At 39.1% G+C, this 27,651-nt stretch overlaps 2 protein-coding genes across 2 annotated transcripts; both read right to left on the reverse strand.

Annotated features, from left to right (window-relative positions):
• Positions 1-1,103: 1,103 nt before the first annotated feature.
• Positions 1,104-9,570, reverse strand: LOC149088994 (uncharacterized). The gene is made up of 5 exons (XM_089253272.1): positions 9,370-9,570; positions 8,279-8,420; positions 6,689-6,828; positions 6,381-6,492; positions 1,104-1,436 (listed from the first exon to the last, which is right to left on the reverse strand). The coding sequence occupies exons 1-5, from the start codon at positions 9,401-9,403 to the stop codon at positions 1,304-1,306; spliced, it is 561 nt and encodes a 186-aa protein (XP_089109398.1). The 5' UTR covers positions 9,404-9,570; the 3' UTR covers positions 1,104-1,303.
• Positions 9,571-11,537: 1,967 nt separating this feature from the next.
• LOC149088995 (uncharacterized) lies at positions 11,538-18,242 on the reverse strand. Its single transcript, XM_089253273.1, has 4 exons — positions 18,176-18,242; positions 16,215-16,354; positions 14,350-14,460; positions 11,538-12,435 (listed from the first exon to the last, which is right to left on the reverse strand). The coding sequence occupies exons 1-4, from the start codon at positions 18,205-18,207 to the stop codon at positions 12,389-12,391; spliced, it is 330 nt and encodes a 109-aa protein (XP_089109399.1). The 5' UTR covers positions 18,208-18,242; the 3' UTR covers positions 11,538-12,388.
• Between the last annotated feature and the right edge of the window lie 9,409 nt (positions 18,243-27,651).

A 27,651-nucleotide genomic window follows, 5' to 3' on the forward strand; every position in this document is an offset into this window, starting at 1 on the left:
GGAGTGTTAAAAGAGAAACAGAAAAATCATGTGATTCAGAATGCATGTCATTCAGCATTCATTTCAAACCCCACATTTTTTTGTCATATGGTCGTATGGTTCCAGTCATAGATTGCAAATGTATATGTTGTTTGAACCAGCTTATAGTATTTCATTCAAACAAGTGGGAGACAAAATCACAATAAGAGCTCTACTACATTCATTTTAATTAGTACGAGTGTCTCTTCCTGTCGATGTCGCCGCTTGCCGATAGCCATCTTGCCATCCATTATACTGTATACAAAAGCTTACACCAAAGCTGTCGTATTATCGGCGCCCATAAAAGCATTTAATACTGTGGAATGAGACATCTGTTTATGCCTTCACTCCAATTTTCATTTCGGACAGACATTAGGACCTGCTGTTCTCACCCCTCCTCCTGCTTGTGCCCTTAGGGAAATACTGTTTGCAAATGACCCTCCCTGAATGATCGCTTTACAATGTCTCTTCTTTCTTTTTCTCTTCTTTCTTTTTTGTCTGGGAAGAACTGGCCCTTGAGAGCTGCGTCTTGTAAATTGTTCTTTTCTTTCAGTTCCCGTTTTTCTTCCATAACTCTTATACGTACAGTATACATAAAAAAAAAAATTGCGGTTAAACAAAAAAGTGAGAGCAGATACTGTACTTAGTTCAAGAGATTTGTTGATGCGCATGTAAATTCATATGTAGGATGAAGCACACAACTATTTGGAGGCCCCCCCGTTCTGCCGAGGCCCCAGGCGCGCGCCTCATGCGCCTGTGCGGTAATCCGCCACTGACGAGCACTGATTCTTCAATTTCTTTTCATCCGTTTCATCGGAATTATGGACGGAGCATTTCCGGGGTAACTCCAATCTTAAGAGATAGATCATGGGGGCCCCGAGCAAATTGATTTTTTCTGATCCCTCCATCTGATTAAAAATGCCCGTCTCCAATTTTCGTGTTTAATCTCGAAATTCTTAACCAGATCTTATTTTCATGAGTAATCACATGATTTTGAGAAACTTTGATGACGCGTCAGAATGCGCGAGACATTAGTATTTCAGATCTTCAAACAAAAAATGAATTATAAAATTTTCAACTTTTTTAGATGCAGTTTTACTATCGCCCATGGAAAATAATTACATTTTCTCAGTGCTACAGAGACACTTTTCATGTACGTCCAGACAATGTTGAATGATAAAAAAATATATATGCGTGATTTTTAAATGTACAAAAGTACACACACATACGTGACAACATGTTTTATGTAACATTCAGTGATGAAGTAAACACAAATTTTAGTCTTCTATGAGATTCCACACATTTTTTTGTAATAGTTGATGATTGGTAGTTTTATTCTCGCGACCATCGCAACCGCATCGTCCCCACACGTGCTTCGGATATTATATTCGCAAGTATCTGAAATGTTCTTGAGGCTCCTAGAAACAAAAAAAAAATCTCCAATTCGCACAATGTTCATAGTGTTCAACATTTTTGACATAAAAAACATCCACCGGTAGGTAGGAATTCATTTCCCTAACATTTCTCCTGCTTGAGGGGTCTCTTACCTTTTAACATGGTAAAAAACGTGTGATTAGTACTAGTAAAAGTATGATTTATTTCATATTTTTATCACATACACTCGTGTGCAAAATTAAGAGAATTAGCGCATTATGTCGAATTTCTGAAAAACTGGTGGACAGATTTTAATGAAATTTGGTACGAATACACAGTTATAACAGAGAAAAGCTATGTACCATACAAAAGTCATGGTACGGACGCATGATTGTCAGTAAAGCTCATCATTGCGGGAATGTCCAAAACCCACGTTGCGAGATCGAACCGAAAATGAGTCTAATATATGGTCCCCTCTCACAGTCAGACAGGCCGTACAGCGCGACGGCAGACTGGACACGAGGCAGTTGAGGAGTTATAGTTCCGGGATGGTTCTCGGAGGGGGATGACGAGATTCAATTGCCCTCCCAAGAGCGTCCCAGACTTATTCTATAGGGTTTAGGTCAGAAGATCTGGCTAGAGAGAATCCATACGCCGAATATCACTTTCCAGATAATCGTTGACCAGGTGAGCCCGATGTGGACGAGCGTTGTCGTCTATGAACAGGAACCGAGGACCAACTGCGCCCCTGAAATGTCGAACACAGGGCTCTAAGATCTCTCTATACCTCCTATCAGTCACTGACCCTCTGCCAAACACATGGAGGGGGGGGGGGCCCGTCCAACATGATGCCTGCCCAGACCATGACACCTCCACCACCATAGTGGTCATTTCCTTGATGGGGGAGGGATGATATCGGGTACCAGGCTTCTCTCCAGATGAGTGTACGCCGAGAATCAGTGTCCAGGTTGAATCGCGACTCATCTGTGAAGAGCACGGTGTTCATTGAAGTCTGGTCCTAGGCTGATGTTGTCTGCACCATGCTAAACGCGTTCTCTTGTGTGCTGCAGTTAGCGGGTCGCAAACAGCGGGTCTTCTGGTATAAAGCCCTCTCTCATGAAGCCTTCGGGCAACAGTAAACCGTGAAATTCGAGTTTGTGGCAGCATGCAGCTCGTGTGAGAGCTGTGATGCTGTAGCAGTCCTGTGGCACTGCACCGGATGTGTCAAATAACGATCCTCATTGGCCGTCGTGGCTCTTCGACGACCTTGTCCAGGTCTTCTCGATATGGATCCAGTGTCCTGAAACTGTTTCCACAAATTGCAGACGACACTAGGCGTAACATCGAGTTCTGTAGCCCCCCTGCACTTGTGATTGCCTTTCCTCCTATCTACCGACGATTCTCCGTCTCATCCCGTCATCCATACGTTTTTGGCCACTCATTTTACCTGATAGCTTATGAAATTTTCCAAACTCTTGTGAGAAACACAGCGAATGTCGTCGAGGAGTACGAGCACACGAATTGTGGAAAACGCCTCGTGTCCTTATCATCCCCTCCGTGGTCACAGCTCCACCCACACGCACGTGTACGCTGACGTATTCGACAATGAATATTTGCATACTTCTTCAGTGGCATTATTAGTATCTTTGGTTCAGTACTTTTTTGTGAAAATAGACACAATGAAAAAAATTCTCTTAATTTTGCACACGAGTGTACATTTGATTATGTACGCTATCCTTTGTCAGTACAAAATTTTACAAATCTGAAATGCTTAAAACCTAATTTTTTACAAATTTTCAGAAACACGCATCAAAAACAGCTTCCGTATAATATGATAAAATTGCATGAAATCAATGTAATTGAATAAAAAATGATACAAAATGAAGCCGTTCAGCTCATGAAATGATGAAAAAGACTGAGATTTTATCGACTCAATCTTATGCAAAATTAAATTCTAATTTTAAAAAATTTAAATTTAAAAAAAATGACAACCTAAGTATTTATGAATAGATCTCAAATCTTTTCCGCCATTTTATGTGAACTGAAGTTTTCTTTATTTTGAATTGATTTTTATCCAATTTTATTGCGATGTCATGTGTTATTTTATTATGCAAGCAAGCAAACTGGTTTTACTGCGGGTTTTTTTTGTTTTGAAAAATTGAGTGAAAAATTTTTTTTTTTAAAAATTGAGTATTTTTTGGAGATATGTAAAATTTTTTGCTGGCGGAGGATAGCATACACAATCAAATATATGTGGTAAAAATTTGAAATTAAACGATTAAAAATAATATTTTTAATAACATTCCAACACAAGAAAGTTTTTTTACCGTATAAAAGATAGGAGACCCCTTAATGCCGTCGCTAGAAATCGCAATCTTTCGCTTCATTTCAGGAACTGAACAGTTTTCTTTATTTTGGAATGTTATTTATTCAATTACATTGATGGCATGGTATTTTATCATGCTCACAAGCTGTTTTTAATACTTTTTTTTTTTAATTTATAAAAGTTAAGTATCCAAATATGTAAAACTTTTTATCGGCATAGGAGAGCACATAATTAAGAATATGTGTAAAAAAATTTGAAATAAATGAATTTTTAGATAGTATTTTTAATGATACTGTATTTCTATTAGAGAACATAGTTTTTCACAGTTTTTCATTGTTTTTCATGCTGGAAAACATAATAATGAAGCCATTGTGCGATAAGAAATAATTGCACGATGGCTTTCTGCTCTCGAAAAACTATAATAACCTTATATTGTTTATTAATATGAGCAGGTATCAGTATGAGCATGATATAATCATTCAACTATAACTTTCCTGTCACTTTTAAACGAAACTTCGGTTCTAAGCGTCATATCAACAAAAGAAGGCCTATTTCGAAATCACAAGAAATGAGGCTGTCACAAAAAAAGTAAATCGGTGTAGATTTAATTTAATCGGTATTTTCTTCAAAAATAATGTTTTAAGCGTAGTCGGATACCTTAATTAAATAGAAGACATCGATCATATGTGATAAGTTCTATAATACCATACTGTTACGAACTATAGACGATAGATGGCGCAATTCTTTATCGCAATCTTCCGTTGGCAACGAGAGTTGATACTGGTTTCGGTTCATCGGAAAAAGATGCGATTGGTTGAGAACTAGCGGAGGGTTGGAGAAGAACATTCTATAAGGTCCCGCCCCTCCAGACAGTCCGTACGGTGGCGGAGCCGACTTGAAAACTGTAAAATGGAATTTTGTAGAACATTCTTTTTCTCGAAGTTTCCACCAGGGTTATAAATAGAGAGGCAATCACAGGCTCGAGGAGATTTTACAGAGATCCGATGAACAGTCAGCTGTGATTTAACTTTGCAAGAAAGTTGTTAGCTCTCTGATTAGCCTGCAAATACGTGTATAAATTGCTGTTCTGTAAATAAATCTGTGTTTGTCCGTCGAACCGCTTCTTGTTTTGCTATCTCGAAGTCTTGTGAAAAATTATCCGGAACAATACCTACAAAACTTCTATTGTAATCATATTAACTCATGCGAGCGCACGCACACACCCAAGTACAATGAAATATCCAATAATTATCTCCTCATTTAGCCTTTTTCATTGCTTTATCCACTGCACTTTATTTAATGATTGCAGGATGCTCCACACGGTTGGAGTTGAAATTTGGAGTTTTTATTTAACTTCCTTGTATTTTAAGATAGAACACCCACCACCTGGTGACGAATTCAATTCGTGAATTCCTCACCAGGTGGCGGCTTAACTGATATCATCATGTTACCTGTACTCATATTACTATAGCACTACGTTACTTTCATAATTCTATCTGCCATGTTTCAGGGGTTATTCAAGTTTATGTGGAATTTGACATGTTCCTCATTTCTCTAAGAGATTATCCTTTTTGCTCTCGGGCATCCCAAAGTGATTCAGAGAGGTAGATATTGACTGTAAGAGGCTGCGCATATGTCACTATATACGAGATGTTCATGGGGTCATAGCTTTTGAACGGATAAAGATAGAGCGATGGAAGAAGTATCCAGGTATACTAAATCAGACATGTGCTACAAGATGATAGCAACCAAAACATCACCTGGTGGAAAATTCTCGAACTTTTTCATCTTTTCACGACAAATAAGCAGGATTTAAACTGAATTACGGCTAAAATTTTTGATTGTCTATTTAATGAGATGATAATATATAAAAGTTACTCAGTATGCGTACATTGACTGCAAAAAATTGATCAACGTAACATACTCCGGTATGATCTACTCATATAATCTACAATTTATCCCCAATCTTCTCAAGAAATTCTGAATGTACTAAAAAAATATTTAAAACTCTTTGAAATCTCAAAATGCTCCAAAAAATAGCTAAACCATTGTTTTCTTATTAATAACAGAAGGGAAGTTCAGTCAGTCCATCTCTCCAGCAAAAGAACCCTTTTTGAGCGGGGTGGGGTCCTTGAAAGCAGTGGGACCCTTAAAAACAGGGGAGGGTGGCATGCCTTCACATTCTGTCAATTGCCGACCGAGCACAACTTCTATCCATAGCTGTAGGATGTGAAGAACTAGATTCGCTGGCTCAATTTACTGCTATTTTGAATTGCATCAGAATATTTGGTAGTGTGAGGTGAATGTATGTGTTAAAAAATATGTATTGTGTATGTTCACTTTTGGTGCTGCCATCTATTTTCTTCATTATGAATCAGTGGATGTACAAAATGTTAATGTGAATATAGTTTTGAACAAAATATAGTAGCAATCAGAAAGTGCCCATGAATTACTATAAAGGGAGGGAAAACGATAGAAATATATTTCTTTTTTTTTCTCTCTTATTTTGCTTGTGTAAACAGAGAAGATATAATTATAGGCTTCCTGGAAGGAAAATTGCCCCTTGGGGCCACACAGATGTCTTTATTGTTTGTGTGCGTGCTCAATTTCATATGTATATTTGTGTATTATCAAATTAAAACAATAAAAAAAAATCACTCACTGACAGTCCTCATCGTCAGGATTCTCATGTTCCGGTGCCGGCACTCCATCGTAGCATTCAAGTGGATACTCTGATTTGTTCTCGTTCAAACATGGACCGTGTTTTAAGTACTCTGATGAGAATGATATCGATTAGAAAAGTAAGGAATTAGTAACGACTGCAAATGTTATCGAACTGAAATTGTGCCAGGTTTTACACAGGGATAATCCGGCGAATTACATGTATCTAAACGTTATAGAGGAATAGTTTTATGAAGGACCCACAAACTATAAAATAGTCCGTAAAAAGCTTGAATTCCATTAGCTTACCTCGTCGGAAATTATCATCTTTTTGGCAGACGTCCATCATCAACTTGTGGTAATCAAAAACACTTTCCATGAGTACTTCTCGGTTTTTAGTGCACCATTCAGCAAGTTCTACCATGCATTCGGTGGCGGGCATAAATTTTCTAGTACAGATATTGATTGCGATGTAAATCTGTATTAACTTGAACTATATACCCTATAGACCAGCGTTTCTCAACCTTACTGTACGCTAGGACCAGTAAAATATCTGAGATGATTCGACGAACCTCCAACTTACAGCATGAGTTGCGTGGCCATGTGTCCCGTATATTAGGGATATTCCTGTATTTTTGCCCGTTCCGACTTCGTATATAATTTTTCTGGTTTTTTTTTTCAACGACGTTTATTTGAATTTGTAATCTTTACTTAAAATGGTGAATGAAGGTAACTTTCATAACTTATGAATTATGCTATGAGAGATAATTATGACTATGTATGAATTCTCATTTCACATACTTATCATGATATCAATTAACGTTTTTTCCATGAACTGCATTTCAAGTTACTGTGAGCTCCAGTAGTCCATTTTCTCACACATTCATAATTTTCGGTCATTTCAGCAAAAGTTAGTGATTTTTCCAACTTTTGACAATGTTTAAGAAAATAAAATCCCGTATTTTGCAGTATTTCAGATCAGTTTATCGTGTTTTGCCATATTTCGGAGATCAGTTTCCCGCATTTTTCTTAATGGAAATGATCCCCAGTCTATGATGAATGCTTTTCATGAAATACATTTTAGTAAACTGCAATTAGCTGCAGTTCATTCCCCCCTCCCCACACTCTTCTTCAATTTTAGAAATAACCAGCAAATTTGTTGTAAATTGCATTTTTTGGCTACAGTTTACTTCATATTTAGCATTGCGATTATAATAGTATTTTACTCAATGCTTATCCTGTGAGACTGTTTATAGTCCAGGGTTCTCTGAATTGATACTTGGGGTGAAGCTTCAGCTTGGTGCACGTTGCACTAGACCCTGTGGTCAGCAGCCTTAGCTCTGTAGCTATAGCTGAAAACCACACGACGGACATTGGCACCACCCCTCGAATCTGGCTCCATTGACGGCCGATTCGAGATATTTTTCCGTCTCGCCCAGTCAGACCTGTACTGAGTAGGATGGCGGCGTCTGATTTACGGATTTACCTGTATGGCCTTAGGGCTGAAGAACCATGCAGGGGTGTGTTGATGCATTACCCTCAGTGTGAAAGTCTAATACCTATTTGAACCCATAAGAAATTTACTGAAATCAATAAAATTTAGTGATAGACATTTTTCACTTACAGTTAGAATTAAAATTATTATGTTTGCCTGCGGACGACAGGTTGAGAAACGCTGCTCTAGATTAAAACTTACAGTGTAGGAACTAAAGCTCCACAAATATATAACTAAGGCTTTTCGATCAATACGGTACGAGTAGAATATCTGTGGCTTTTCAAATAAAGCTGTAAAAGTATCAATCTTTGCAATTGAGTCTGTGCGGTTAATATGCGAGGCATTGAACAATTTTCATTATAATAGCAATATTATAAAAATGATAATTATGACGATTTTGATACCTGCAGGAATTATTCAATTTTTCTTCGTCCATAAAATGGTCGAAACGTGCTGTGACGTCAAATCGGATCTTACTCAGGCAATTGTACACCTCCCAGCCGAAGTCACAATCCCGGGATCTCTTGCCAGATGCCCATGACAAAGCTGAATCGTTACGAGAAATAAATATGCGTGCATCAATGGTTATACGTCGCTACAATAATTCGAGTGTGTCATATATATTCAAAATAATTTAATATAATTGATGTAAATATACGGTACTGCATTGGAGACAATTTAGAGCAAGAGTGCTCAACCTTTTGAAGAGCGCGAGCTACTTCATTGGTTTGAAAACATGTCGCAGCAACTTAATTAAGGGATCAGTGCCACAACAGTGTCAATTCAATGTACCAAGGTCCACTTGAATGATCTGCAACTGTGCCGCAGGTCACTCAAATAATCCGTAAATGTGTCATGGTGACTCAAGTGATCTGTACATTCGTACCGGTTCATTTAAGCGAACTGGAAATGTACCGCGGTCCTCTTGAAAGATCTAGAACTGTACCGCGGGTCATTTAAGTTTTCTGTAAACATGCCGCAGCCACTCAGTGGTGCTCTGGAACTGTGTCGCGAGTGAATCAAGGGATCCGTAAATATGTCGCGGTTCAATAATTGAGGGATCTGTAACAGTCCCGAAGGCCACTTATGTGATCTGAAAATAATCCGTGCGGCATTTAATTGCTCTGGAATTGTTTATTTATTTGTTTTATTTAATATACAAACCTGTGCAAGGCCCTAGGCTCTAACTTCGCAAGTGTACAATTGAAACATCAATTGTGCCGCAAGTTACTCAAATAAATTCTAAATGTGCCACCGGTCATTAAAGTGATCTGGGATCGTGTCGCGGGTCACTCAAGTGTGATGTAGAACTGCACAGTGGATCACTTAAGTGATCTGTTTATTTATTCATTTATTCAGTATTGTTAGCCTCGCTAGGCCTATACAAGAGAGTATTTACGTGCCGCATACTCCATTTTTTCAAAATCAGATTTTGCTGATCATGCACTGAGCATATATGATTTAGAGCTATGCCAAGATTCTTTCAAGTACTCACCGCAGATGACAAAAAAGCCTTGTAATATCTTCATAATTGAAATTGCCCAATCACCTCTAATGTTCAGAGTAATTGTTAGAATAATCCAGATTTTTTTAGTCTACATCAATCTTTGCGTACCAGTACAGTATGTTATGTGATGTTTCTTTCAGAACTTCTCGAGTTATTCACATCGTTATTCATCTGACGTCCGTGAATTTTCACTGCGACATGATGCATTTGCGCACATTACCCGTAGACGACAGTTCCATTCTTGGGGAGGGGAGTAGTGAATGATTTCATTGTAACCGGCTCTATCGGGGGAGAGATCACTAATTATCCTCTTTCTTTTGACTACGACCTTGAGTCACAATCGAGTTGTTGTTTTTTTCGTATTTTTTGACCTACGAAAAGCTTAGATTTTTTTAATGTTTTTCACAGAAAGAGAGAGAGAGAGGAATAAGAATACTGTATATAACAACTACATCATAATAACCATAATATAAAATATCATCTCGTAGTATCACGTGTGAGGAAAACTGATAGAGATGAAAGGGAAAATAGTGAATCCCACCCCCCAATTTTATGTTATGTTACAGCAAACACATGTGCTAGTATTGTGGTTAAGTAGTCGTTAATGAACTGAACTGGAGTGATGCGTAGTAACAGAAATTTCCTCAAGGAAAATTTTCGAAGCTGAGAAAAGTTTCCTCGAACAATAACGTGTGAAATAGACTGTGAGTAAACAATTCAAGGCGCAGAGCACAGACCGGTCAAACTGTTTTATGTACGAGTAGAATACGTATTTTATACTGGGTGTCCTGTACAGAGCTGCCTGGCCCCGCATTTACGGTCACAATAATTTCTTTCATAAATTCCTAATTTTCATCAATTCTGGAAATATTTATTTTCATCTAGAAAGGAATAAGTTTGGAATTTTCTGCATTTTCATCTAGATAGAAATAACTCTAGAACTTTGTATTTTCAGCTGGGAAGAAGTAATTCTATGGAATTATTATTTCTTTTATAAATTCTGAATTTCAACGATATCTTGGAAATTGTTTTTAATAAATTCTGAATTTTCATCATTTTCGGAATACTCAATTTTGATCAATTCTGAAATTATTTCTTTCCTTATTTTTTGAAATCAAAGTTTTAATTATAACCACCTAAAATATCATCCAAGATTGAACTGTGATCATACGTATCTACCGAGACATCACTGATTAGAAATTTTATATTGAAAATACTCACATAAAAAACATATAAAACTCAACAATATTTTATTTACAAATTTTAATACTTTTCCTTATTTCCCAAACACTTTCAAACCATAAAAACCCTTGATATATCTACAAGCAAGTTACTTGAGGTAAGGGTATAAAAATTCCCAATTTTTTAAATGCAATATCCTTCGAGATATTAAAGATGAAAAACTGCAATGTTTCGGTGACTTATCACAGTGTTGGTGTTCTTGTATTGACTTGAGAATCTACATTTTCAGGGACTGTACACAAACGAAATGACATGAACTATTACGAATGATTTTCATCGATTACTACTTCAAATGCTTCTCACCATTCTTGGACAAAACTATAATAAAATAATTATTCACCTTTTTTTTAAGACACAGAAGGAAATGGAAAAATCGGCAGATAGAATCAAACTGCTTGCAATATATGTTGCTGGTTCCAACTTCAAATCACTGACGAGCGTGGAGGGGACAATCCAGGGGTGAGGCTGATATTAATATTTTTATTATTTTTTTAGGAATACGACCCTTCCAAAAAACTACGAACTTTTTAAAGAATCGTATGTCATTTAAAAACTTTTTGTAATTGGAAATATATTTCTAAAGTTAACGGTTGCAGACGTAGTCCTATGGACAAACAATTTGAACCACCTCATATAATGGAAAAGTATGTAAAAATTACAAGAAATGAGGTGTTTTTCATCCGTATTTGGTCCTCGGAGAAGAAAATTGATTTCTGTACGGCTTCTTTGAGATTACTTCAAGACAAAAAAAAAATCAGTGCATCCATTAGATACAGAATCAGAGTAAAAGCACAAGCATGAATGACACACGATATTTATTTATTTATTTATTTACACAATATTGTTGGCCCTGGGGCCTATACAAAAGGATACGATTGAAAATAACAAAGATATTGTTAGATATTGGACAAAAAACTAGTGATAGAGTGGGTGTCGCCCGAGTGGCGCAGTGGTAAGATGCTCGTCTTCCACTATCAAAGGTTACCGTCAAGGTCCACGGGTCATCCAGTCAGAAACAAGTTCTTTACCTCCCGAACCTGGAGCGGTGGATAGAGCCTTCATTTCCCACCCAGCTTCACTGGTTGGAAATTGCCGAACGGCGATGTATATGACCGGAGTTGGTGTGCGGCAAAATAAGGGGGGGGGGGGATTCGACAATGGAGCTTGGGAGTTTGCTCCATTCACCAATGGAATGAGGAAAGAAGCTGTATTTAAAGCAGTCAGTGGAAGTAAAAATAGGTCTTATTTTAAGGGAATGGTCGAGTAGGTAAGGGAATGGTAGAGATGTAGGATGGTTTGGCTAAGATACCAGAGGTATATTGTTGAATAACCATGGAAATTTTTATAAAAAAATGTTAATCGAGAAATGAGACGAAGAGTAGATAGAGGGAGGAGATGAAGTTCGGACACGGAAACGAAAGATGACCAGCAGTCGTGCACAAATCGGGTGGATTTATTTTGGATTGATTCGAGTTTGTCTACATTTCTGGAGGTGTAGGGATGCCAGATTTCAGTGGCGTAGGAAAGAGCGGGGGAGATATAAGTTGGGTAACAGAGTAGCTATATCCCGAGTGGAGTGTTTGGTCTGATATCCCGAAATGAAGTGTGATATGCAAATTTTTCTATGAAATGATCGAGTTGAATGTCAGTGGAAAAAAGAACTCCCCCAACACGCGTCTTTAGTAGGTACGACACTTTTTTTTGTAGTAGGTCTCGATCGGTTTCATCATTCGCATGACCATCGCAGCCGCACCTTCTCCACACGTCATTTGGACGTTATAATCGCATGTCTCTGTAATGTTCTTGAAGCTCCTACAAAAATAAAGTCTCGGGTTAATTCAACGTTGTATCTAGTATCAATATGCATAGATTAATATACTATGACAAAATACCAACCCCAGGATGCGATCCCAGCAACTGTTAGGTTTCCAGTGCTCTAAAAAACACAACGGTTCGTTATGGGGCAGTATATTCGGCTATCAAATGCATTTTCACGGATCCGAGTAGTGCATACGCCAAAAATGGGATAAAGAGTGTCCAGTTACAAAAGCAATTAAGACAGTCTTTTTTTTCTCTCGCAATTTTCCTGATCTGAAAAACCGATTCTTGAAAGGCACCAGTGAAGGGAATTGCAATTATCCATTGGGGAAAATAGATGGCGCCAGCGTAAATCCAGCACCACCCATACACCTGACCTGAGACCTGGCCGAACTCATTACTGAGAAAGTGCAAGTTTTAAGTGCTTGCGTTGCTTCTTGCGACAGAGCCTGGGTGTCTCGCGGTTTCTCCAGTTTCATTACTGAGAAAGAAAAAACATGAAATACTCGACGCAACTCAAACATTTCTTTAAACGGTAATGAATTATAGTACGGGGTGACAACACCTTGTGATCATATGCAATCTAGGTATAGTAATGCTTATTTTAAACTGAAGAGCCAAAAAAACTGGTACAGGCATGCGTATGCAAATAAAGAGATATGGAACCAATCAGAGTACGGCGCTGCGGTCGGCAACACCTATATAACACAACAAGTGTCTAGCATAGTTGTTAGATCGGTTACTGCTGCTACAATGGCAGGTTATCGAGATTTAAGTGAGTTTGAACGTGGTGTTATAGTCGGCGCACGAGAGATGGGACATAGCATCTCCGAGGTAGCGATGAAATTTGGATTTTCACGTACGACAATTTCACGAGTGTACCGTGAATATCGGGAATCCGGTAAAAAATTAAATCTACGACATCGCTGCGGCCGGAAAAAGATCATGCAAGAACGGGACCAACGACGAGAATCATTAAACGTGACAGACGTGCAACCCTTCCGCAAATTTCAATGCTGGGCCATCAACAAGTGTCAGTGTGCGAGCCATTCAACGAAACATCATCGATATGGGCTTTCGGAGCAGAAGGCCCACTCGTGTACCCTTGATGACTGCACGACACAAAGCTTTACGCCTCGCCTGGGCCCGACAACAACGACATTGGACTGTTGAGGACTGGAAACACGTTGACTGGTCTGACTAGTCTCGGTTCCAATTTCTTCGAGCTGATGGACGTGTACGGGTATGGAGACAACCTCATGAATCCATGAACCCTACATGTCAACAGGGGACTGTTCAAGCTGGTGGAGGCTCTGTGATGGTATGGGGCGTGTGCAGTTGGCGTGATATGGGACCCCTGATACTTCTAGATACGACTCTGACAGGTGACAGGTACTTAAGCATCCTGTCTGATCACCTGCACCCATTCATGTCCATTGTGCATTCCGACGGACTTGGACAATTTCAGCAGGACAATGCGACACCCCACACGTCCAGAACTGCTACAAAGTCGCTCCAGAAACACTCTTCTGACTTTAGACACTTCCGCTGGCCACCAAAATCCCCAGACATGAACATTATTGAACATATCTGGGATGCCTTGCAACGTGCTGTTCAGAAGAGATCTCCACCCCCTCTTACTCCTACGGATTTATGGACAGCCCTGCAGGATTCATGGTGTCAATTACCTCCAGCACTACTTCAGACATTAGTCGAGTCCATGCCACGTCATGTTGCGGCACTTCTGCGTGCTCGCGTTGGCCCTACACGATATTAGGCAGGTGGACCAGTTTTTTTGGCTCTTCAGTGTAGTTACAGATTGAGCATAGCCACTAAGAAACTAAACAATTATCGAAAAAGCTCCCATGAACTATGAAAATAATGAAAACAACTTGAAACCTCACTCACTGGCAGTCCTCGTCGTCAGGATTCTGATGCTCTGGGCCAGTACCGGATCGTAACAATCAAGTGGATATTCAGCTTTGTTTCCGTTCAAGCATGGGCCATGCTTCAAATACTCTGATTACAATGAAAATAGAATATTATTTAAAAATTTACAATAAATCTGCAAATATTTACCATTTTTTCTTAATATTTTTTATCACAAAAATGAGAAACTTTGCCTGGTTTTAATTTATACAAAAATTGCCACGTTTTCAAGACAAATAAATTCAATTGATCGAATGGTCGACGCGTTTCGGCATTGAAGAGCCGAAACGCGTCGACCATTCGACCAAATGAATTTATTTGTCTTGAAAACGTGGCAATTTTTGTATAAATTAATATTTTTGTTCGAACATGTGATGCAGCCAGGGTCTCTTAACAGCATCCCCCCGACAAAAGTAACGTCTTGGCAAGGGGTAGCAGCATCTATAGATCGAAGTACCCGCCTACTGATTTTCATAGTTACTCTCGAAAATTACAATACCGAACACAGCTGGATAAATCTCTAAAACTTTACATTCCCGGTAGGACTTGAAATGATAGATGCGCGAAAAATATTAAGTTATAACTTCTGCTGCCACCCGTTGAAGGAAAAACAAAACTATCAGTTATAATTCTCGGAAAAAAAATCATTGTTGCTTTCAAACCGATGTACAGCATCAACATGCACAACATATAGTATGAAATCATAATTTTTTTTATTTTTATGCTGCATAGTTGTGTAAATTTTATTCGCCAAAATACCGGTTACTATGTTTTTTTGATGTTTGCAAAAAGTGTTCTTGTGGCAAACATAGTAACTAGTATTTTGGCGTTTAAAACACGCCGATATGCAGCATAAAAATGAAGAAATTACAGTTTCATAGTACACATTTTTCATTTTTATGCTGCACATCAGTATGAAACTAACGATCATTTCATTTTTAGAATTATAACAGATAGTTTTACGTTATATTTTTATTTGATAGATGACAGCAAAAATTCTAACTCACAAGCTTTTTTATTGCAAGCAATATCCATACATATTTCTCTTTTATACAAAAATTATCGATATGGGGAAATTAATAGAGGCTGAACTCATTCGTCAATGTTCAAGGCAACATAATGTTTTCCTTCTGACACACACAAATGTTTAGTAGTTAATCTTCAACAAACGTCTTTCGTCTACACATCCCTGCTCTGAAATTATCAAGAAAGCCAAGCAACCCAAAGCGTATGAGACCAAGAATCCAGCGTGTGAGCCCAGTTGCAGTATTTGAAGTCCTATGACCGCACCGGGCTGTTAAATACCATCATAAGAGATAAAAATACGTTGCAACATGACTACCAATTCCACACATTACACATTACACAAATTACACATTTGCAACATGGCTACCAAAGAAAGTATTTTTGAGGAGAATTTCACGCATGTGTGTAGGAACACGTGCGTTATCGTCGATGAAAAAATTTAAAAAAAGAAAATTTGTTGAGCTTTTACAATTTGAATAATTGAAGTTTTAAATTTTGGTTCATTTCATATGCCCGCATCTGCATGAGGTCGGAAAAAAAATGCATCCCCGATCGAAGTTTTTAACCCTCGGTATGTCGGACAATAGATTGATACGGCCCTGGTATCAAATCTCGTCATCTCGGGAACATTTCATGCATTTGAGACGACCGAGCTGTGCCTGCGTGGACCCATATGCGTTAAGATAACCCTGAATGCAGCAATATGAGATTTCAACCTGTGAATGATTCAAGCATTGAAGTGGTGGCATAAATGTTTGAATATCATGTGGAAGTCTCCATGAAGGACTTGCAAAATGAGTTATATTTCACGAGCTTACCTCGCCTGTAATCTGCATCCTTTTCACAAAGTTCCGTGATGTACTTGTGCTGGTCGAAAACACTTTCCATGAGAACTTCTCGGTTTCGTGTACACCACTGCGCAAGTTCTAGCATACATTCCGCAGCCGGCATAAATTTTCTAAGAAATATAATTGCAAATATTAATCAAGACAGTCATAAACTTGCAACATAGATACTGAACGCAAAAGGCCAAATGAGGTCGTAAATAAACCTCAAATCTTGATCACTAAAAAAAAATCTGCATTTTTAGTGTATCAGAACTAACAAAAGTGTTTCGATATATACGATATAGGACGTAAGCGTTTAACCCTTTAAGCAGTTTTTAAAATTTCCCTGATCCGCATTATAACTGCCAACACAGTGGAAATCATTAGGTCATATCCCCACTTATATACAAAGTCGCAAAACACTTGCTCCGCGACAATGTTCTGTGACTTTTCATAGATAAAAGTCGCAAGTCTAAGGCCGGGATTACACTATAAAAGTTTCATCAAAGTGCTTCTATGAAACTTAAAAAATGTAGCCAGTAATCTGATCAGTTGCTCGAATGTAACCGATCAGCTTATTGGTTGTATTTTTCAAGTTTTATTAAAGCACTTTTACAAAATTTTTATAGTGTAATCCCAGCCTAAGTCACAGAACACGTTCATGCTCATATACAAAATCGCTCAATACGTATTCTGTGACTTGTCGCTTGATAAATCGAGCGTCACGATTTATTGCGTAACTTAGTATATGAGTGTTGGTATGGCCTTAAACTATCTGTAACATGCTATCTTTTTTCTAGAAGAATATTGTTTTTTCCCAAATTTGTACACATGCTAATTGCTTAACTATGAATATAATAATAAAAAAACAAGGAAGAGAAATACTCTATATTTTTCTATTGCTTATATTGCGCGCATTTTTCTATATTATCCCGAAGGGAAAGAAAAATAACACCGTCCCTCCCTCTTTCTGTCATCAAACTTTGAATAAGAGCCGACTCCACTCACTCGAAATTGATCTGACAGGTTTGGAGGGGGGGGGGCAGGGCCGGACTTGGACAGATGCGAAGGGTGCGGCCGCACCGGGCCGCTAAACTTTTGGGGCCGCAAAAGGGGATAATAATGTTTTGATTAAATTTTTTTTGACTTCCACTTCTTAGCAAAGCAATAGCTTAAAATTCAGTCCACGATAGAGAGCCTCTAAGGTTGAGGGGCCTGGGTAGATAATCGATTTTCTAGACCTTAGAGCCCCAAATCTTCAAGTGCTTGGGGGGTGCACTTGCAATTTTTTTCACTGGGAAGTGGACACCATGTCCATGGCCATATGGCATTTTTTTATAACTACGAAGGAGTTTTACAGTCGTTCTCAGGCAACAGAGTACCCATGGACACCCCAATGTATTGGAAAACCCCTGTTCAGAGGGGCCGGAATTTTTTTTTTTTTTGCCCCGGGCCGCAAAATACTTAAGCCCGTCCCTGGGGGGGGAAGGTTGAAAAAACAGTATCAGGAGAAGAAAACTTACTACGGTTTATGGGCTCTGCATTTCCGAAATAAGAAGGTTTTAAGGAGGCGACATATCTCGGAATTGCGAAAATACGAACATCAAATTAGACGAGATATTTCGTCATTTGAGTTGTCCACATGATATATTCCACATATTAGACAATGATGGCGTGAGATACAAATACAACGCCACAACAGGCAAAATGCCCAAAGGAAAGGTGGCTGAAAAAAAGATGCCCATAAAGCAAGATTGGCATTGATTTGCAGCTGCGTTCATTGCTAAAGAATCTTTTTCTCTCCGTATATGCAATGATCTCCAGAAAAGTCAAATATGGAAAGGCTTGGCTCATTCCCTCCATAATACGAAAATAAAAGCTTTGCAATAAAATTAATAAACGCTATCAAAAGCCTCGCGGATTCCTTTGTACGGAAATATCACAACTTAGACCTGCACGAATTATCCAGTTTTTCCTCGGGCATGAAATGGACGAAACGTGCGTTGACGTGAAATTGTATCTTGCTCAGACAATTGTACACCTCTCAGCCAAAGTCACAATTCCGCAATCTCTGGCATGACGTATACGACAATGCTGGATCATTACAATAAAAGATTGAAAATACATAATTAAATAGCATATATATAAGATAATTATAATAATAATTATATATATATAATAGCATATATATATATATATATAATTAATAGCATATATAATTAACGACTGCTACGGAACAGTGTATATATATATATACACAGTTCCGTAGCAGTCGTTAATTGATAGAGAAATTCTCTTTGCAAAAAGTCGTCATCGGTACACACAAGTTCATTTTATTCTTAACGTTTCTCCATCACTAATGGTCAGGGCCGCAACTAGATACTTTGTCATCCGGGGCAATCCGGCATTTCGGCGCCCCTTGTAATGCAGAAGAAACAGTTAAAGGGTGAATTCAGCGCCCTCTTCTGGTTCAGCGCCCGGAGCACCAGACCCGCCTGCTCCCCCCCCCCAAGTTGCGGCTTTGCTAATGGTTAGCATGACGTTAGGTGTCTGAGCTGCATTAAAGAATAATCAAACAAGGCCAAGACTGACTGACCAATGATCGCTGTGTGTACTCGTGATTTTTCAGATTGTCTGATGTTTACGCAATGTTCTGATTGGTTGTTGTGAATTCGCATTGGTGTCTCATGAGCATCACTGGTACACCTAGAAGGATGTGATTAAAGATTAAACTAATGTCAGTCAGTCAGATTAAACTGAAAACACCAAGTCATCCGACTATTCTCGCTCATTTCGTCAGTGGCTAAGGTACTGATAGGTTAATTGGGCAATCAGCAATTGAAAGTCTTGGCCTTGTAGCTAGAAACGAATCTCAGAATTCATTGTTAAATGTATCCATGGATGCATTTATAGACACTTCCTGATTACATCAGCTACAAGCATCGAAGAAACGTTGAGAAGAAAATAAACGCTTACTCTGACGAGACTCTCAATTTATGAGCACAGTGGAATCTCCCCATAAGTGACAATAACGAGGGCCGAATTTTTTGTCTGCTAATGGGGAGTGTTCCCTACGTTAAGGCCCGGCACGAAGGGATTCGAAAATGTTCGTTAACGGCAAGTGTCCACAAACGGAGTGTGTGCGTTATGGGAGTTCCATTGTCTATCATATAAAAAAGAAATCGGTATAATAGACGTATATAACTATGACATTAAAGACAATTTAAAATTAGGGTCGAGATTCTTTAATGTACTCACCACAGATGGCAACAAAGAGTTGTAATGTCTTCATAATTCAAATCACAGGTTTGTCTTTAGTGTAATTATCAGAACAATCGAGATTACAATTACCCACGTCAATCTACGAATAGTATTCTGATGTCTGCGGAACCTCTCATGGGCGTCTGGTGTTTATCAACCTTCACTGAGATTACGTAAGAGAGTCAGAAGTAATTGTGCACTACGCATTCGAAACTAAACTGGTTGAACAGTTAATGGGAAAGGGAAATAACTTTTAGGACTATTCAGTACTGAAAAACTTTCGCACATTTCGAGAGAAGGGAATCATCTGTTGCATTTAGCTGCAGTCTCATCGCGACATAATTTTCTTCAATTACCTTGGGACTTGCAAAAGTGTTTAGAATATTTCCCAAAAGTAATACATAATCACATCATAATTCAACGACTATGATTATCTGTATAGGAAACAGGTTGAGATGTTGATATGAACGTTTGGAATTCAAGACATGATCATCAATGATATATTTTATTTATTTCATTTTCTTTTGTGTTCTGGTACATGTTGTCAATGCGAAGCAGTAAAAGTACACGTGACACGAGACAGAAAAATTTCCTCGAAGAAATTTTTCAAGGACAAGAAACGTGACAATAAACGATAAAAACGTGTGAAGCAGCCTGAGGGAAAACTTACGACGCAGACCCGTCAAATTTTCAATGTTTGGTAGGTCTTAAACGTCCACTGCAATTTACGTAGATTAAAGAATCTCTAATGGAAATTGATCACTGGCTGAAGGCGGGAAAAAAATTCACTGATGCTGTAACAAAAAATACGGAAAATTCCCAATAATTATTGATTTATCGGAGCATTTGATCGTTTAATTTCTTGTAGGTGTCATTTTTTTTTGTTATTAATCATTTGTCGATTCAAATGAAAATATCTGTTTGTTTTGTCTTCATATACAAATACAAATACAAATACAAATACAACGCCACAACAGGCAAAATGCCCAACGAGGTGGCTGATAAAAAGATGCCCATAAAAATATGGATGTCATATGTTTCAAAAATACAGCAACCCAATTAAAAATGCAATTAACACAAATTACAAACAATATATACACATGATAAAATATTATACAATGCCCATAAAGAATACTTATGGTTGTCTTATTCTAAGAATGGATAGCTTCTCGATTTACCCCAACATGTTTATCGTATTTCTTTTTAAATGTGTCAATTGTGTTACAATTTACTACCTCCGGGGGTAAGCTATTCCATTTATTAACAACCCTATTGGAGAAAAATTCCCTGCGACACCATAACCTTGCATTGTCCCTCACCAATCGATACTGGTGTCCCCTTGTAAAAGCAGTCGATTGGCGGTGTACTAAAAGTTCATGGTCCATCCTATCCATCCCATTGAAAATTTTGAACACTTCGATCATATCTCCTCGACACCTGCGTTCATCCAATGTAAACATATTCAAAAAATGAAGTCTTTCTTCATAACTCAAGCCCTGTGTGCCAATAAGGACACGCGTAGCTCTTCTCTGCACCCCTTCAACCAAGTCTATGTCCCTCTGTAGGTATGGTCTCCAAAACCTTACAGCATACTCCAGTCCAGGACGAACTAAGCCTCGAAAAAGCGGAAGAATGACTTTAGGAGAACGCGAAGAGACCTTTTTGAAAATGAGACCAAGCATTCTATTCGCTTTTTTGACAACCGCTGAACAATGTTCAGAAAACTTAAGTCGCTCGTCAATGAGAATTCCCAAATCGGTGACTCTAGTTGCATCCGGGATAGTGACACCATTCAACTCGTAAGAGAACCGTGGGTTGTTCGAACCAAAATGAGCGACCATGCACTTATCTACGCTAAACGTCATGCTCCATTCATTTGCCCATGCTGCAATCTTGTTTAAGTTGGTCTGGAGCAACTCCCTATCGCTTTCATTTCCGATTACCCCCATTAGCTTCACATCATCTGCGAATTTGCTAGTAATTCCATCGATACCCTGATCGAGTTTGTCGATAAAAAGTGAAAAAAGTATGGGGCCAAGGACACTTCCCTGAGGAACTCCACTTGTGACGTCTGTCCAACCAGAGAATTCCCCGTTCACCATAACTCGTTGCGACCTATCTCTTAACCACGATTCTATCCAATTCAGCAAGTTGCCCCCTATTCCAATCTCGTGTAAACGCTTCAAGAGTTTGCCATGTTGGACCCGATCGAATGCCTTCTGGAAATCAAGGTAAACAACGTCGACATTTTTGCTCTTACCCAAAGCCTTAGTCACGTAATCATAGAAGCAAAGGAGGTTAGTTACACATGACTTCCCCTTCCTGAACCCATGCTGATTATCCGACAATACATTATTCTCGTCTATCCACTTCACAAACTGCCTTTTGATGATAATTTCCAAAGTTTTCGAGAGGGAGCTCGTCAAACTCACTGGACGATAATTAGACACCACTTCTCTACTACCCTTCTTAAATATCGGAACAACGTTAGCCAGTTTCCAATCTCTCGGGACGATACCCTCAGCAACACTACTCCTGTATATCTGTGCGACTGGCCCCAACAATTCATTAGCACCTTCCCTGAGAACCCTGGGATAGATATCATCTGGTCCTGGTGCTTTGCTTGCACATACATTTCTTAGAAGATTTAGGACCTCCACGTCTTCCACTTGAATATCGTTGAGCGTTTTATTACCCCATGCAACACCCGTATATCGAATATCATTATCTCCATTAAAAACCGACGCGAAAAAGTCATTGAAAGCACTACACATGCCTACATTGCTCTCTACTTTTGAGCCTCCTATCGAGAGGGGGCCAACTGTCCCCTTACATCCATTATTGACGTATCGAAAAAATGATTTTGGGTCAGAGCCAATGTTATCTGAAACCTAGATTCAACTTGCTTTTTACTATCCCTTATCGCTTTCTTCAACAGTCTTCTTGTATCAGTAAACAATGATAGGTCACCTCGTCCACTTTTATACTCTCTGAATGCTCTTTTCTTTTCAAGATAAAGGTTCCGCACGCTATCCGTGAACCATAGAGGGTGTGATGTACAAACACGCTTTTTTCGAACAAAGGGTATGACGTCGTGCAAAACAGAGGACAGCTTCGTACTAAATTCTTCCCATTGACTAACCACCCCTACTGATTCCAACCGGTCTTTGAAAACTTCCGCTAACCTTCTTCGCAAAACATCAAAGTTAGTTCTCCGAAAACAAGGAACCAGTCTTTTGTTATCAACCTTACCCGAGGAAAAGTTACAGTGAAATCTGACGATACGATGATCACTGGAAGAAAACTCTTCCCCCACCGAAACATGTTCAACTAGATCCTCAGAACTAGTAAGAACTAAATCCAAAATAGCAGTACCCCTAGTGGCTTCTGATACATGCTGATACAAAAAATTTTCGAGCACCAACTTAAGAAAGTCTCTTTCATACTGATTTCCAGATGAAAGGTTCTCCCAATCAATACCCGGGTAATTGAAATCCCCTAGTATGAGAACCCTCTTTCGCTTACACATGTAGGAAATTTCATCGTGCATTTTGGCAATGTAGTTTTGATCCCTATTCGGTGGATTGTAACAAACCCCAACAATAAGCTTATGACGTCTTTTGCTCTCAAGTTCAACCCATATGGTTTCAATATCACTTCTCTGCACGTTACACTCTCTAGCCTTCAAACATGATTTCACGTATATCAACATTCCACCCCCTTTCCTATCAGATCTATTTCTCAAAAAAGTATCGTATCCTGAGATGTGTAAGAAAGATTCATCCCCATCGTTTGCCCAAGATTCTGTAATGGCTATAAGATCCAAGCCCTCCACAACTATCATAGTTTCTAAAAAATCTTTCTTATTACCCAAGCTCCTGGCATTTATTAACACACATTTTAATTTGCCCGGTGGTTTGTTGTCAATCGAGAAGCCATCCAAGTACCCATCCTCCCGTACTTTCCACCAATTGGCTATTATATTTAGGGCATTTTTCTCTAAAGTGAGTAATGTACCCCACGCCCGCATCAGAGCTAAAACTACTACCAAACCACACATGCACCTCTTCCACATTCTTCTACGGAACTTTTAATGAATTGGTACCTATTGGAATGTGCGCATCTATGTTGTGAACCTAACATGAAGTCTGTTTCTGCTTAATGCTTGTTACAGTGCTGCCATCTATCATGTATTTCTCAAACTATGGACGAAGTGTAGTGATTGAAGATTTGTACCACTGTAGGCCTGTAACTCTCTGTGGCGAGATTTTCGGGGAGATCGGCTCGAATTTGCACCTCGAAGTTAGGAACTACAGAAAAAAAAAACTTCAGCCGACCATCTCTGTGGTGACGATGGAATTCAAACCCGGATCCTCGCAATGACCCTCTGGCATGAGATGACATATTTTGGGTTTGTCTCACGGTGTCTTTGTGCGCGGCTTCTGACAGACAATGAAGTTCCTTGATTCCCGTTGCTGTCAATGGACAACGTCGCCTGTCTTATATATATTATATGTATGAGTGTTTATATGTTTGTATATATATGTTTAATATATCTCTCTTATATAAATGTGTGTCTATCATGTATTCGTGGGCCCCCTTCGTGGCCTGCTGGCGACGTGCGTATGCACCTGCCCATGTAACCTCAACGTTTTGTCTTCTTGCCCGCTGGTGGTCTTTCGGTGTTTAGAGCTCATGTTGCATCTCACTCTTCCACCGTGGCCCAAACCCTCTGCGTGACCAGCTTATATCTCCTATTTGGTTTTAATTGCGATCTTGTGGATTGGTTCAGTAGCTATCTCCAAGGCAGAACTTGCAATGTATTGTATTAAGCAAAAGTGTTAATGAAACATCTGAGATCCCTCAGGGATCGATTCTTGGACCGTTGTTTTTTAATTTTCATCAATGATCTTGCTGAAATCTTTGAAAAGTGTCTAAGGATACTGGTGACCAATTAAAGACCTAAAATTAGTCAAACAGCTAATCATAATTTTCCACGCTGTTGTCGGAAAAGAAGTCGCCTAGTTACAATTTACCTCACTTATTTTCACTTTACTTAATCATAGCCGATTTACTGTACGGGACCGGGCTTGAGCAGGCGCGGGCCTAAGACCGGAAAATCATGAAAAAAAATGTTCAGAGGGCACATTCTCTCTCTCAAAGCAGAATGTACCATCAACTAATTGCTTTTCTGAACAATCCTGAGACGTATTATAAAAAAAAATGAAGGCAAAATAACTCTCTTCTGTGCAAGGAAATTCTAATACTGATTGAAAATTTTTAGTTAGGGGTTATTCGATGGGGGGGGGGGGTGTTTCCGATTTGGTGACTTTTGATGACAAGGGGGGTTTGGATGATACTTACGTCATCAACTACCCTTTATGAAAATATGAAATATTCTTAATGGCATCTTACTCGGTGCGCCAAAAACGAGAAAAACCTTTCCCTAGTTTGTAGGCACCTGAACTAGCATTTCCCCTATTGAAAATTCCCTTACAGAGCCGCTTCAATGACCTCTAAATGCTTCGGCGGATCCTTCAAGTGCTCTGGAAATGTGCCACGCATCACTCAAGTAATCTGTAATTATGCCGCAGATCGCTTAAGTAATCTGGGAATGTGCCGCGGGTTAATTGAGTGATGCAGAACCGCACTCGGGGTCGCTTAAGTGCTCGAAAACTGTGCCACATGTCACTCAAAGGATCTCTAAATGTGTCACGGATCGCTTAAGTGTTCTGGAACTGTGTCGCGGATTACTTAAGTGTTCTGAAAATATGCCACGGGCTTCTTAAATGCTCTGAAATTGTGCCACTGGTCATTTAAGTGATCTGTAAATGTCCCGCTTAGTTCATTTTTACAAAATTGGGTTTCAGGGGGCAGACCACCTCAGATAACCTTCAGGGCCACATTTACCCAATTAGGTCGCAATGAATTTCTTAAAAAGAAATTTTGAGTTCTTAGCCTTCAAGCCGCATTGAAATTAACAGAAATTGATTATAATAACATGTAAAGGTATTTTCTTTCGAAATTTTAATTTTTTTAAAAAGTATTTTTTGCATAAAAAAAAATTCGGTCTGGGGGGGGGGGGGCGCACGAGTCTCTTATGCCCAAAGCCTCTTGGTAGTATCTAGGAGGCTTTGCTATGCCCCCCCGCCTCTCGCGCACGTCTCTAATCGCACCAATATGCGTTTGTTTGGAGGTAGGAGCAGTGCTGACGAAATTTTGTTGACAAAAGGGAGGTCAGAGTTTTGCTGACAGGGGGAGGGCGCCAAAATGACTAAAAATTTGCTGACGTAATACTTGAACGGCCCCTTAGAAGAGGGCTCGTTGCAGAAAATTGTAAGACTAAGAATTGATTGTTTTAGGGGGCATTATAGTGTCGAATTGTAAGACAAATGGATAAAATTACCCGTTGGCTATAATGCCTGAGATTTTTTGGTCTCAGTTCAGATTTTCAAACTTTCTCTCAGGGCAGCAGACCACTGAAATTAAATGAAAATTTTCCTGCATCGGCATAAATGGGAGTGATGATTTGCGAACCGGTCAAAAGAAGAAATATTAGGAGGAAAATTTCGTGATCTTTTATACTTCGCTAATATTAATTAGAGAAACCGCGCGTTCAGCTATGTACCCTGCAGTCATCTATTGACATTACTACAAATGGATGCGCCGTAAAGGCCTGTGTCGTGAAGCATCCAGATGTCTGTAAATATGTTTTGTGTGTAACTATTTATTGTTTTGATTTATAATGAAGCTCCGGAAGGGGCGGGATGGTTCTAGGGCGGTGGGAATTCGGTCGCCGGGCTTGATGTGGGGGTTTTTGGGTGGTCGGGTGGCGGCTGTTGTTGGACTTGGCTGAGGACGTTTAGTTGGGGTTGGGGGCAAGAACGTCCTCTTGGTGCCGGGCGGCGATGCTGGGCTATTGTTGGGTTGGGAATGGGATGGAGGCAGGGTGGCGAGAGAGTTGGCGAGGGGCTCCCTGGGGTGGTGGGTTGGCTTGGGGTGGCTTCGCCTGGCTGATACACAATAGGTTTTCCCGGCACGTCCACGGTCTCATGACCACTGTGCTTAAATCTCAATAGCGATAGAGCCTGGACGTGCTCGATACTGTAACCTATTGAATATAGAAACTAAACTATCTATCTCATAATTCTCGATATAACATTGCTGTTGCTATAAAACCGATGTGAAGAATGAAAATGAGCAATATATATTATGAAAGAAGAATATTTTTATTTTTGTGCTGCATACCGGTGTAAATATTCATGCGTCAAAATACTAGTTGATACACTTTTTGGTATTAACACAAGTATTCTAGAGGCAAACATAAAAACATATTAACCGATATTTTGGCGCATAAAATTTCCACATTATTTTATGTGTAGTGTACGTAGCATTAAAACAAATAATTTTCAGTATTATAACGTATTTTGTCATTTTCGTGCTGCATACCGGTTTAAAACCAACAACGAACTTTACTTAAAAAATTGTCACAGATAGTTTCGTTTTTATTTGATAGGTGGCAGCAGTCACCCCATATTTATGTGATGGAGATTTTTTTCCATCACTTTATGTAAAAGAGAAATGCTGAATTGATATTTTCTATGATTTTTAGAATCAATCGCAGAATTTTCTTGCCTTTCAGACACTTTATATATTGTATGATAGTCATATAACACATATTTTTGGGAAAAATATATTTTTTACGTTTTTCGTGCACTCTAAAAGAAATCTTTTCCCTTCTTTCGTGTGCACCATAGTTCCCCTACCTTTTTTTTGTCCCATCGCCCCCTTCTTCAGAAATGTTTTTCTTCCATCGCCCCAACGCAATCTAACCCATTGTATCCTATGCTATATCCATAGCTTCTACCGCCCCCCTGGAACATTCCATCGCGAACAAAGGGGGCGTTAACGCCCACGTTGGGAATCACTGGTGTACACCATCCAGGGTTTTTTGAAATATATGACATCCATATTTGTTATGGGCATCTTTTTCTCAGCCACCTCGTTGGGCATTTTGCCTGTTGTGGCGTTGTATTTGTATTTGTATTACTATTTCGCTAGAAGTAAGATTTTCCGTGTCTAAAACAGCTCGCCTAGTTGCCGAATAGGATTCCATTTTCAGTCCAGTTCGCAGTTTTTGACCGCACCGAGCTGATAAATATTAGGA

This window comes from Pholcus phalangioides, unplaced genomic scaffold (genome assembly GCF_987345545.1).
Source record: "Pholcus phalangioides strain wild (caught in Gottingen) unplaced genomic scaffold, Ppha-v1.0 ptg000003l_1, whole genome shotgun sequence".
NCBI classification, from domain to species: Eukaryota; Metazoa; Arthropoda; class Arachnida; order Araneae; family Pholcidae; genus Pholcus; species Pholcus phalangioides.

What these genes read in the sequence shown, in the direction of transcription:
- LOC149088994 (XM_089253272.1), bottom strand. Translation starts at nt 9,403, where the DNA reads ATGAAGATATTACAAGGCTTTTTTGTCATCTGCG. An exon ending in AGGCTTTTTTGTCATCTGCG is followed by an intron (nt 8,421 to 9,369) that starts GTGAGTACTTGA and finishes GTAACGATTCAG; the next exon opens with CTTTGTCATGGGCATCTGGC. An exon ending in AGATGATAATTTCCGACGAG is followed by an intron (nt 6,493 to 6,688) that starts GTAAGCTAATGG and finishes CATTCTCATCAG; the next exon opens with AGTACTTAAAACACGGTCCA.
- LOC149088995 (XM_089253273.1), bottom strand. Translation starts at nt 18,207, where the DNA reads ATGCCCGAGGAAAAACTGGATAATTCGTGCAG. An exon ending in AAACTGGATAATTCGTGCAG is followed by an intron (nt 16,355 to 18,175) that starts GTCTAAGTTGTG and finishes TATATTTCTTAG; the next exon opens with AAAATTTATGCCGGCTGCGG. An exon ending in CCTGACGACGAGGACTGCCA is followed by an intron (nt 12,436 to 14,349) that starts GTGAGTGAGGTT and finishes TTATTTTTGTAG; the next exon opens with GAGCTTCAAGAACATTACAG.